The following is a 13,549-nucleotide window of genomic DNA, read 5'->3' as shown; positions in this document are numbered from 1 at the left end:
CCCTCTTAACCTCCCCCCTCTCTCTATCTATCTATCCATCTATCTATCTATCTATCTATATATATAATGTTGAGTTCACATGAGACAAGACTGTTTTCGTAAGATATGATTTTTACACTTGAAACTTCACAACAAAATATTATATATAAAAAAAAATCGAACATTCACAACAAAAATAATGTAAATTATCTTAATAGTGTTTATTGCTACAAAGTAGACTTAGACTTTTGTCTGATCCCATTTTATATAATAATAAATTTACTTTCGTTTTTTTCCTGTTTTTAAAGAGAAAAAGTTAAAAGAAGACGACCATGATGAAAATAAATTGTTTTTGGACTATTTACCTATGATTCAATGCATGCACATGATTATCAATTTGGCTTTTTATTTTTCCTTTTTTTAATTAATAATTAATTTAAAAAAGCTTTTTTTATTGATATTATTGGATAATATATTTAATTCGCATATAATTTAACATAAAAATATAAACGTTTTATTTAAAAATATTATAATAAATTTAAATTGATAATTTTTTAAATAAAGTGTCATATTAAATATTTTATATGACATTTTTAAGAAGTGTTGTATAAAACATTTTATAATAAGTGTCCTGTAAACATGTTTTTATAGGACACTTGTGTTTACAATACATTTTTTCAAATGTATATTAACGTATAAATTTTATTAATATGGCAATATAGTTTGAAATTGTCCTAAAAAACTATTTGATACGTCCAAAAACGTTTTATAAACCAATTGCAACGCTCTTATTTAGGAGATATGTATGTTTGGTTATAAATTTAAGTCTTGTAAAGTATGCTATCATGACACTTAGGGGCCGTTTACCAAACGCTTATCTGGGTAAGCGCTTACCAATTACATTACCTTACCGAATCAATATGGCAAGGACCAAGAATCTTACCGGTAAGAGCGAAGGCAAGGAGTGAAAGTCTTAGCACTTATCAGGTTAGTTGTTGCATACGATACCGTTTTGGTGGACTAAAATCCTACCTGGTAAATAATCGATAGTTTTGAATTTTTCCGGTATGTACTTACCCGGGTAAGTGTTGGTAAACACCCCCTCAGAGACTTGTGGTGTCCTATAAATCCGATTTTGTTATGGTTTACAAAATAGTTAATACGACGTTTTATTTTAAAATTGTCCTAAAAATCTTGTTAAAACATACACTTTTCTTTTAAGTATATAGTGTTTATATACGACAAATAGAACAAATAAACTCACATTTGGTGAACGTAAAGGCAAAAGGCTCACATACCGCTAGACCAAAGACCATTTGATAACATACACTTTATTGTTTGGTTCTATAAACTCAATTCCTGTAAGGTAGTCTATTGAGACACGTAGATATTTTTGACATTCTGTAAATCCAATTTTATTGTATTACGTACACCAGATTAAATTCACGTTATTCACATAAACCGTTCTACTTTTTAAAGTAAGGATCAAGTATGCATGCATTTCATCATCCCGACCTTCATTCTGATTAAAACATCGTTGTTCGGTTTAATTTATTTTACCAAATTTAATTCACAATAAATAAATTATTACAAAAGAGAAAAAAAAAATACTAAAATAATTATTTTTAAATGCTTGATAATTTAATTGCTAATCTTGTTTTTCAACTTGGAAGCCAATTGATCTAAGTTTCTTGTTGAACACCCGTCTTTACTCAGAACCTTAGCGGCTGCATCTTTCATATCTCGAACTCGACTCCGAATTTCTTTCCCTTCTTCTCCTTCCAACAAACCCTTCACGACCCTCGCGATCTCCACCCGACCCACGATCCCATTCTCCCCAGTTTTCGGCCTCAGCGCCAGTTTCATGCCCTCGGTTAAAGAAACCGCATTCATCTTTTGCTCGGCATAAAGCGGCCAAGCAATCACTGGCACGCCATGGACTACCGTCTCGAGAATCGAGTTCCATCCACAGTGGGTCAGGAACCCTCCTGTTGAACTGTGGCCGAGGATCTGGGCTTGTGGGGCCCACGATGGAACCACAAGCCCGCTCCCTTTGGTTCTTTCCAAAAACCCTTTTGGTAAAAATCCTAAAGGGTCTTTGTGGCCATGAGAGTCAAAGTAAGTGGCATTTGGTTGATCATTTGGACTTCTAACCACCCATAAGAACCTTTGTTCACTCAATTCCAAACCCATGGCTAACTCATTGAGTTGGTTACTTGAAAGGGTTCCACCACTCCCAAAAGATATATACAAAACCGAACCACATGGCTGACCATCTAACCACCTCAAACACTCGGACCCATTAACCTCGCTACTCGAACCGGTCTGTATCACCGGCCCGACCGGATAAACCGGCGGCTTACCGGGCTCTTCCGTCAGCAACGCTTCCAGGGCTCCACCCTCCAACTCCTTGAAGCTATTCACAGCTATCCCTTCAGCCATCCTATATCTCTTGGCATTATGAAGCGCCCATTTGTACGCGTCGTTCTTCCGATCTTGCATCGGGTCGAACAGGTCTTGACCGCGAATCGGTATGCAGCCGGGGATCTGAACCGGTTCAGCCAACTCCCTATACTCACCCGAAACCATCTGATCAAGCTTGGGAAGATGAAGAAACAAAGACAAAGCCATGGCAGTCGAGGGGTAGAAGATGTAAGGCGAAACTCCAAACTCGATCGCGACATCGAACGCATCCGTGCCGAAAAGATCGACGAACAACGCCACCATTTTCTTTTCTGCAACCAAGGGCTTGAAAGCTTCACGAAGGGAAGGGAGAGAGCGAGTGACCATGAGACTGATCCTGGTTTCCATTCGAGCATCATGGGGGAGATCATCGAAGCTTACAGGAGGAAGAACCAGATGGTTTAAGCCATTGGGGAGTGATTCAAGAAAGTCGTTCTGAGAGATGGATAAAGGGCCATCATTTGGGATGATGAAAGTTGCAGAGATGTTGTGGTTGATGAGCAGTCTCTTTGCAAACTCAACCAGTGGGATCAAGTGACCCATCCCTGGACTTGGTACAATGGCTATATGAGGTGTTCTTTCCATTACAGACCTAGAGAGAGAGAGAGAGAGAGAGAGAGAGAGAGAGAGAGTTGAGAGGTCAATGAAGATGGATGGTGAGATATATATAGCCATTTTGATATGAGTGTGTCTTGATGGTGGTGTGTTTGTAAGAAGAAGAAAGGTGAGCATAGGAGACCAACCACATACCATATGAGACTCTTTAGACTTTTCAAAATTATTACTATAAATAACAATAATCTTTTTGTTAACTACAATAGTTTGAGTTTGGCTCCAAAGATCAAAAGTATCTAGAGGTCCCATGTTCAAATCCAATAAAGAATAAAAATCCTCTTGTGGCCACGGAGGTTCAAATGCGGTAACTCCGGACTATCTGCAAAGCAGGTGGTCGTCTTGGGATTAGTCGTCTCGCGTAGCGGGTTGGATATCTAGGTTAATAAAAAAAATCTTTTTGTTATTTTGTGTTGTTATCGAATGGTAACTGGTAAATCTTGTAACTACTGATAATTAATACAGGAACTGAGTTTAGACCCGGGGTGTGTAATTTTGTTAAATTGAGCATATGTAAGAGACAAGAAACTCTGTCCCACTTCCAAATAAAATATACTAGATTTGTTTGATTTATGGGTTATTTAATTGGTTGGTTTTTCATTAAGTCATTTATGAATAAAGTTGTTTGTTGTCTGTGTGGATAATTAATCTATGTATGTAAATTGAGAAAAAAAATTGTTTGGGAGGGTTTTCTTTCATAAATGGCAAGAGCATGCATGTCTTAATTTGGAGCAGTAGGTTTTGAAAAAACTTGACATTTTGCATAAATCTCTCCTAAAAACCTATTGAACAAGTTATTTTCTATATTATTAAGCTACTACAAAATAGTCATGTATAGTTCACTGAAAAAGTAGTGAGTCATATTAAGCTCATGAAACTTCTAACAAACAGCCCTTTACATTCTGATAAATATAATCCTAAATGAAGTAGGGTCGTTTTTTGGGTAACCAGTTACCGACTAATCTCCGTAACCTCGAGTGATCACAGATAAACCTCCATAACCATAAATCCAAACTCAGACAATATAAGACTTACGTTATACCTTTAAAGGGCCGTTTACTAGACGCTTAGTTGGTAAGTACTTACCGGATAAAATTCATCATCTGATGAACACGACAAGGGTCAAGAATCTTACCAGGTAAGAGCAATGATAATGATGAAGAGTCTTATCTTTATCTAGTAAGTGAAGATGATGAATCTTACCCAGATAAATATTGTTGCATTCGATAAGTTTTGATGTATTAAAATCTTATGCATCAAAATAAATTATAGTATTGACTTCTATAAATAAACACTTACCGGATAAGTATTTAAGTAAAGAGTCCCCTAATTACATGATGTATGATTGTACCTATTTGTTTTACATATGATATATATATATATATATATATATATATATATATATATATATATGGGCCTATTCAAGGGAAGAACTGAGTTGTTTGTGGTAACTGTGAGAACCAATATTAACCTCAAATCAATAGATAAATTAGGAAATTTATAAATTTGGTAATTTTAAATTAAAATCTTAATGCAAGGATATTTTTGGTATTTTAAAACTCTCATCTCTCCTCTCTTCTCTCTCCGGCCACCGTTCTCCGGCCTCCGGCCACCGTCCTCTGGTGATACCACTGTGATACCTAAAAATATTGACTCTATTAAATAAAAGATCGATACATTGTGATACCTAATCATATATAAGATGCATAGTGATACCACTGTGTTACATCTTCGATCGACCACACAAACGACATCAATGTGATACCCAAGCACATATGTGATGCATTGTGATACCATTGTAGTATCACCGGAGGACGGTGGCCGGAGAGAGAAGAGAGGAGGGAGGAAAGTTTTAAAATAACAAAAATATCCTTGCATTAATATTTTAATTCAAAATTGTCAAAATTATAAATTTCCTAATTTATCTATTGATTTGTGGTTAATATTGGTTCTCACAGTTACCACAAACTAATTAGTTCTCATTTGATTAGGTCCATATATATATATATATATATTATAATGTGGGACCCAAAAAAAAAGAATTATATTTTAATTAAAAATACATAGAAAATATCGAGGATTAGACAAAACGTATATAGAGACAGATAGAGAAAGCCATGGCCATCTTAGATTCCAATGTGAGAAATTTCAATTTCAATTTAAATTTAAATTAATTCAAAAAAATTTGGTGACGTCAAGTCAGATGTAATCATGACGTCGTCAAAAAGTTAGCATATAAATGCACCATGTGAACGGTACTTGACACGTTCGTTGCATCTAGAAATCATAAATGTTATTTTTATATTTTATTATTATATTTATTAAATTGATTTAAATGTATTATTAAAATTAAATATTAAAATTCTATGGTTGGAATTTTCATGTACTTGATGATTTAAATATGTTAAGGTTTAAATTAGGTGTGTCATGTCATTGAAATGGGCTAAGGTTTGTAACCGTTTTTAAAATAAATGTTTACTATGTTGTAGGATAAGTGTGTCATCGTCTAAAAGATATTAAGATAAAAATATAGCAGAGTTATAATAGAAGTGAAATATCTCGTAGTTATTTACTTATAACTCATTCTTATAAAAAAAACTTATGATTAATGAGAATTACATATTTCTTTTTTTTATTCTATTACTGTTCTTTTTCAGTTATTCTATAACATATAATAAAAAATATATAATTTTAAAAATGTAGTTATTGCATTTTTTTTAATTAAAAAAATGATAAAATTACATTTAATTCTTAAGAGAGAAATTTATTCTGTCTTATAATTAGAGGTAAAGTAGGAAACCAGATATTTTAATTTTAAAAATGGACATTTATTTTAAGACAAACTAGAAATATTAATGTAGACACTGATTTTGAGATAAAAGTATTATATGGTTTATTTTAATGCCTCTAATAATATAATGATATTTCATTGTAAATCTAAAATGTATCGACTTTTTGGCATTAATATTTAAGAAGTTCTTATTGATAAGGGTGGTGTCTGATTGGTTTGAGCTTGACTCCAAAGGTCAAAAGTAACAGTAGGTCTCATGTTCAAATCCAAGAAGAAATAAAAATTCCCCTTGTGACCACGGAGGTTCAAATGCGGTGACTCCGGACTATCTGCAAAGCAGGTGGTCGCTCTGAGATTAGTCGGCTTGCATAGCGGGTTGGATATCCAAGTTAATAAAAAAATAGTGATGGATCAGGATTTTTATCGAGTCGGTGCACCTTTAAATGGATCAAATGTCCTCAAAATTTGTTTGATACGTTTTTTAACGGAATTCTATTTTTATGAGGAGTTTTTTTTTCGGTTTTTTGGTTGATATCGAGAAAAAATTTAAGCTTTTTTTTGTTCATTTCAAGGAATTTTTTAACTTTTTTTGTTGAATGACTTGGTGCAAAATGATTAAGTGGTCATAATGATTAAGAGACTCTCATAATATAGTGCAAAATGAATTATAATTGTTTGATATTTGTTTATAATGAAATTAGGGTGTTGAATGGTTAAGGATGTTCATGATACAAAATCATTCAGATGGTTTTAAATCCATTAAAAGACAGACTTTTTTTTGGCCAAACAAAAATTCATCTCTTAACGATTCAGAAACTACCTCTTAATAAAACTATTAAAAAGTAAACAATCCTTTCCTTTATGCTCACGAAATTGCTAATTACTACAAACCATGATGGGTTTTTGGAAATTTGACAAACAAAAATGGTGTTTCATAATTCAAAAGGTCAATTATTATTCTCTCTCTCTCTTTATATATATATATATATATATATATATATATATCCCAACAATATATATATATATATATATAATATTGGGATTATGTATACACCTTTTTTGTTTGAAGTGTTTCACCTAAATTAACATCCTCAAACACGTTAATATTTTAATATGAGGTAGTGTTTGGCGGTTGCTGAATAATTTGGTATATAATAATTAAGTGATTAGAGTAATAAATAGACTCTTATGATATAGTGCAAAATGAAATATAATTGTTTGGTAATTGTTCAGAATGAAAGTAGGGTACTGAACGGTTAAGGGAGACCCAAGATACAATATCTTAAATTCTAGTCTTAGATGGAAAAAACCATGTAAACTAATACATGATGCATTGGTTCTCACATAATTAGCCCCATATAATATAATAGGGAGGTTCAAAGAAGAATTTACACTAATCTTGTTTTTCATCTATTTTTTTCGTAGTTCTTTCGTCTTCCATTTTTAGTGGTTTTTTTCTAAAAGGAAACATATATACACACAATATATATATACACAATATATATATATATATCTATATATATAGGGGCTGGTTCAAATACTAACCAAAACTATTGTGCAAACTATGTTAACCCGATCTTGATCGTTCATTTTTTCATCAAACGATCCTTATTAAATGAGACTATAAAAATAATCATTTAATTAATATATTAATTGAGATGCTTATGAACAACGGTTCAGAGGGTACTTTTGTAAAAACATCGCATGAACACGGTGAACATTTATATGAACACGGTGAATGTTCATGGACATTACATGGATATGAACACYATGAACACCGTGAACATCGGAATTACCTCATGATCAATTAGATGGATCTTAGAAGATTTGTAACTCCCAAATAATTAATAGGGAGTTACATAAAGGTCAAATTACAAAATGACCMTTGTATTCAATTTATAAGTTACATTTGAACATAAAGTAAAGAAAGAATGTGATTGGTTGATGTTGGTTAGTAGAGTTAACACAAAAAAATGGGTTAGTATTTGAATCACCCTCTATATATATATACATATGGACAAGTTCTTTTGTTAACCCAATAATTGATGTTAACTTTGTGAACCAATTTTGACTCTTGATTATTATAATTTATGAATGATATCAATTGTGGCATATTTGTAATTAATTAAAAATGAAGGATATCAAAATGGTTACAAATCGGTAATTGCTCATTCCTTTTATAGTTCGTAGAATCATCCATGTTGCATTATGAACGCTTATGAATACATATGAACATATATGTAACTTATTAACTAATCTTAGTTTGTGGCTTTCACATATGAACATACGGGAACACTTATGAACACTTATTTGCACCTATTAAAACTTATGAACACTAAAGTAATTGGCTTTCACATGTGAACACAATAATATATGATCAAAGTGTTTCGCTTGTGAACACATATCGACCAAATGTTAGACGTATATAGATACTGTTTTATAAACACATTGGAACACATGTGAACGATATATACACCATATGAACATTGGCGACTACATATATGTTGAAGATAGAATATCTAAGTTTTTTATCATATTAAAATAACAAGTCATTTATAATGTAGAAAAAAATATTAAACATATTATTTTAGCTATAATCATGAGATTGATTTTTTGTAATTGTCCATTAATGAATATGAAGTTAATAAAAAAAAACATTACCAATGTGTCCTCATTATTGATTGTATGGTGATAGAAGAACATAATCTAATAAAGACTTGTGATTGGTCTAAATGGTGATAGAAGAACATAATCTAACAAAGACTTGTGATTGGTCTAAATGATTTGTATAGTTAATACCTTTTTCATGGTTGATAAATGATCTTAGCTCTCTCTCTCTCTCTCTCTCTCTGTCTCTCTCTCTCTCTCTCTCTCTCTATATATATATATATATTGTGATTGGTCTAAATGGTTTGTATAGTTAATACATTTTTCATGGTTAACAAATGTTATAAACCCATGAAAACCAATCTCAAAGTAAGAGAATATAACAAATATGAACCCTTGTGGTGAAATAATCCACTAAAGATTCAATGTATTTATGTGTTTTATCACATATAAAACAAAACTAGGATTTGTCCGAATCTGATAGGTAGAGACAGAACCCAAACTGGCACTTCATCTTCGACCACAAAAAAATTTGGTTTTGGTCTAATCCGATCTGAAGAAGTCCGATCACATTTGTTTGGTCTGATCCATTTTAAAGTGGGGAAAACAACAAAATCAATACTAGTTTAAAACCAAAAGGGGTTTTTATCTGATACGATTCAAAAATCCAGCTTGAAAGACGACTGATGTTCCAGTCTGTCTTAGATAAAAGATGTTGATAACCAATTTTAACTTTTTATCTGATTTGATTCAATCCAGCCTGTGAGGACTTATTCAAATATCCATCTTTACTATTAAGTGTCTACTTTTTGAGATTTGAAAAGGGTGAAATAATTGGAGTTTTCCACTTAACATTAACACAAACAAAAGTCATGAGTGCCAAACTCCACATACCACTTGGTAACTTATTTGATTGCTTTTGCCACTACCCACTTTTATATATATATATATGATTGATCAACTACTTTTGGATATCATTACTTTTTATACATATCACAAAGTCTAATGGATAAACTTTCTTTATGTAAAAAAAGCATTTTCAATTATGGTATCCAAAAGTCCAAAATGTGTTACATAGGGGTGTTTGTGGTCCGGTTTAGGCAATTTAATCTCTCAGACTACAAACCAAACCGTAATGACGGTTAGTAAAATTTTTAAACCAAGCGGTTTGTCATCAAGTGTCCAGATCGGTTAAACCAGACCACGAAAAGACGGTATGGTCTGACCGGTTTAGACGGTTTGGGTCTTTAATGGACTTTAAATATTAAACTTAAAAAACATATATAATTTAGAATTTTAGATTAAATATCCATTTTAACAAAACAAAATATCTAAACAAATAAATGTAATAATTAAGCAGCTCTTGAGTACAAAGTCGAAGCAATCCAAAGTACAAACAAATAAATATGTAACATATTAGAAAACAAACAAATTAACAAAGTTACAACTCTACTGTGAGTATTGAGTAACAAAATCCACGACTTCACAATCTTCAATGGTTCAATTCTTGAGTCTTGAGTTCTTGACCAAACAAAATAGAAGCCAAATCTAAGTTGGATGAATCACTTGGTTGATGTTTTGATGATGTGCGCCGAAATCAAACCATGGATTAGAAAGATCAATAGATTGATGGAGTTCTTCAGGGATTCCAAATTTGGAGAACGTCAATCTCAAATGTGTCGATATGTTCAATGGTTTAATGGTTTTAGTCGTCGATTTTGATTATCTTAGATGCTAAGCTTCGGGATATATTTGGGTCATAGACAATAAGTTAAAAAAGTTGGGCTTGCTAATATTAAAATAAATATATATATATATATATGTATATATATATATGTATTTGGCAGTCGGTTTGGTTCAAACCGCCCAAAAAAAGGTTTCAAACCGCAGACCGGACCAGATCGTCCGGTTTTGCTATTTTCCAAACCAGACCGGACTGCCAGACCGCTCAAACCGCCAAAAACGGTTCGGTTTGACTTGGTTCGGCCGGTTTGAACGGTCCAACGGTTTTTTTGAACACCCCTACGACTTAGTTGTCTGTTTGGTAAGAAAAATAGTGCAATATCTTACGACAGATTTCGGGAAATTTTAGTATTAGGATGAACCATTTTTCTATTAGGTAGATAAGTTCATTACAAGAAGGTTGGACTCTGACGACGCGCCTTTCGTGAATACATGTTTCAGCCACTACTAGAAAACTAGGTATTTCCAACGAAAAAATCCGTCGACCACCTCAGCTTTTAAAATCTTAATCTAGATGATGTACGGGCATGCAGAGGAGAAAGAACGTCTTGTTTCATAAGTAATGTACATGGTCGACATCCTTACAAGTGCATCACATGTCATGTTTTTAAACCATCCATCTATTATCAAGAAAAACCGAATAAATACGTGATACGTTTATAAATTTAATGATGCATATTTTATTTATAAAAAAAAGATGGGTTTACAGAACACTTCTTAATATATCTGCACCAATAGATGATTAACAGAAATTCCATACAACCAACTCGGTTTTTTAAATCTTTTAGATAAGGTATGGGTGGAGGAGGAAGATCGTCATGTTTCATAAGTACTGTACATGGTGGATGTGTTACCATACAAGTGCATCACATGTCATGTCTTCAAACCATCCATCTGTTATCAAGAAAAACTGAATCCATACTTGTTATGTTTATAAAATAACTACTGATATAAAGTTTCTTTATACTTTTAACGATAAAATGGAAGCTCGTGGAACAATCTCAATGAGTCATGACTTTTAGTTCTCTGTATTTTGAGTAATTCTAGAAAAACACGTGAATCTCAATGAGCCAGACATAATTTATGGGTGACATCAATTCAACGGAAACTTGTCCTGTGGTCAATATCACTCGGTTTTTGTTCGGTTTTAAATGTTTGGTTTTGTATTACTTGATGTTACGTTTGGGATGGTGATGTAATTGACTTCTGGTATTATTGTTATCTTATCTTATTGTCGGTTTTTATTTCGAAAACATGAAGTGCTTTTTGTCATCATACAAACTTAGACTCCATAAAATATTGTATTTGGTTTGTTTCTAGATGATTTTTGGTGACTTTGCAAATCACCCACTTCTTGTCAACACATTTCTAGAAGATAAAAGTGAAAGAAACTTAGGAACCAAAAGATCAAAACAGAAATATAATGTGGCAGGAGCATAGAAATCAAATAAAAGTGAAAGAAACTTGGGAACCAAAAGATAAAAAAAAAAAAAAAAAAAAAAAAAAAAAAAAAAAAAACAAAGATACACAATGTGATACCCATTGTGATATATTGTGATACCGATTTCACCGGAGGCCGGAGATTGGAGGTCGGAGAGATGAGAGAGAAGAGAGGAGTTTTTAAAAAATACCTAATATGCTTTCTAATTATAATTTTAACTCAAACTACCATAATTATTAATTTTCTAATTTATCCGTTGATTTGTGGTTGAAATTAGACCTCACAGTTACCACAAACTAATTAGTTATCATTTGATTAGGCATATATATATATATATATATATATATATATATATATTACAACTTTTTGTAACATTTTCATTTGAATATGGTTTAGTAGTTGGTAATCATCAACTACTCAAATAACAATGGAGTTGTATGGAGTTGTTGAGCTACATACATACATATATACGGTTGGGTTTACGTGAGACCAATGGTTTTTTGTGAGACCCGTAAGACCAATTTATGTTCATTAATCAACTTTATAAGCTAATAATCTAATAGTCTAAAGATGTACGGTGACAATTTTATGATTATTGAGAAGTTTCAAGAAAAACTCTTGGTCTCACATGATCTCAAGTCTCTCTCAATTTATATATATATATATATATATGTACATATAAAATTATATACATGACAAACAAATATGTCGTCTTATGTTACGTCTTGTAAAACGTTGCAATCTCGCCTTAATATGTAAGTCGTAAGGCATGACCTCATCATCTAACCATACTTCACGTCATTTAAAACCTTGATAAAGAAAATCTTTTGTTTTTCTATTTTAAAAATAACACAGATAATCTTGAAGCAGAATAAAAAATAAAATCATTATTTTCTCTGTTTTAAAAAATCAGATGTTTTCATCTGTACGTTTTTGGCCCGTCGTTTTCTTTTAAATCTTCAGTTGCCATGTTTCTTTCACTTTATCCTCTAGAAATATATAGAAGAAAAGTCTAATCTTGTAGAACAAACCAGATATAATATCGAGTGAAGTCGCTTATTGTTATGATTTTTAAAATACATGACGTTTTTTAAAATAAAAAGAGGTGAATGACCATCCCCAGTATAAAAATCAAAATAAATATTAAAAGGAAAAAAAAACCCGAAAACGAGAAACTGAAGAAAAACCGAATGATTCTTAGCAGAGGAAATTAAAACGTCAACAGATTAAGTTGGTCAACTAACAGTTAGTTTATCAGCTAATAGTTAATTTATTTGCTAGTTTCAAACGCTGACATCATCTGATTTATAAGAAAAAAAATTCAAACGGTGACACCTTTTGATTATAAGAAACAAATATAGGGATACAATTTCAAAAGATTGAACCGTTTGACTAAAAAAATGACAATAACAGGAGTCAAACTCGGGTCTATGGTAGAAAAAGTACCTTGCAAACCAATTTTACGAAGAAAAAAAAACTTGTTCTCTTTGTAGTTTCAAAATACATACGGTGACACACAACAAATTAATATGATTGTATCTTCCCGAACCTAAATTTTTGTACCATTTGACGGAGGAATAATACGGTGGCACCATGTTGGGTCCATCCATGAGTGTAGAGCATTTTCGTTCTTTTGTCCATGTTTCATGTTTTCTAACCATCATTAAACTTACCATCAAACTCGTTATAATTTATTCGAATATCGTTTTCGTTTGATCGAAATGAACATAAAATATATCGTTAGAACCCTTCTGTATACAACGCCAACTACTCTAACAAACAATGAAACAACAGAAAGGTTCGGCGTTTAATCTATATTAGTAGCAAATCGACCACCACATATCTCTTGTTGCAACATAATCGACAAATCCAAAACGAGCCGCTTTTCTCGGACGTCGGTCGAAGTGGGTTGA

General features: G+C 32.2%; 1 protein-coding gene across 1 annotated transcript; it reads right to left on the bottom strand.

The window, feature by feature from the left end:
- Nucleotides 1–1,437: 1,437 nt before the first annotated feature.
- Nucleotides 1,438–3,027, bottom strand: LOC112526679 (hydroquinone glucosyltransferase-like). The gene has a single exon (XM_025137058.1). The coding sequence runs from the start codon at nucleotides 3,025–3,027 to the stop codon at nucleotides 1,621–1,623; it is 1,407 nt and encodes a 468-aa protein (XP_024992826.1). The 3' UTR covers nucleotides 1,438–1,620.
- Nucleotides 3,028–13,549: the final 10,522 nt, after the last annotated feature.

This window comes from Cynara cardunculus (genome assembly GCF_001531365.2).
Source record: "Cynara cardunculus var. scolymus isolate 2C chromosome LG 14, CcrdV1, whole genome shotgun sequence".
NCBI lineage: Eukaryota > Viridiplantae > Streptophyta > Magnoliopsida > Asterales > Asteraceae > Cynara > Cynara cardunculus.
The sequence above is the reverse complement of the archived record's forward strand: the minus strand, read 5'-3'. Positions and strand labels throughout refer to the sequence as shown.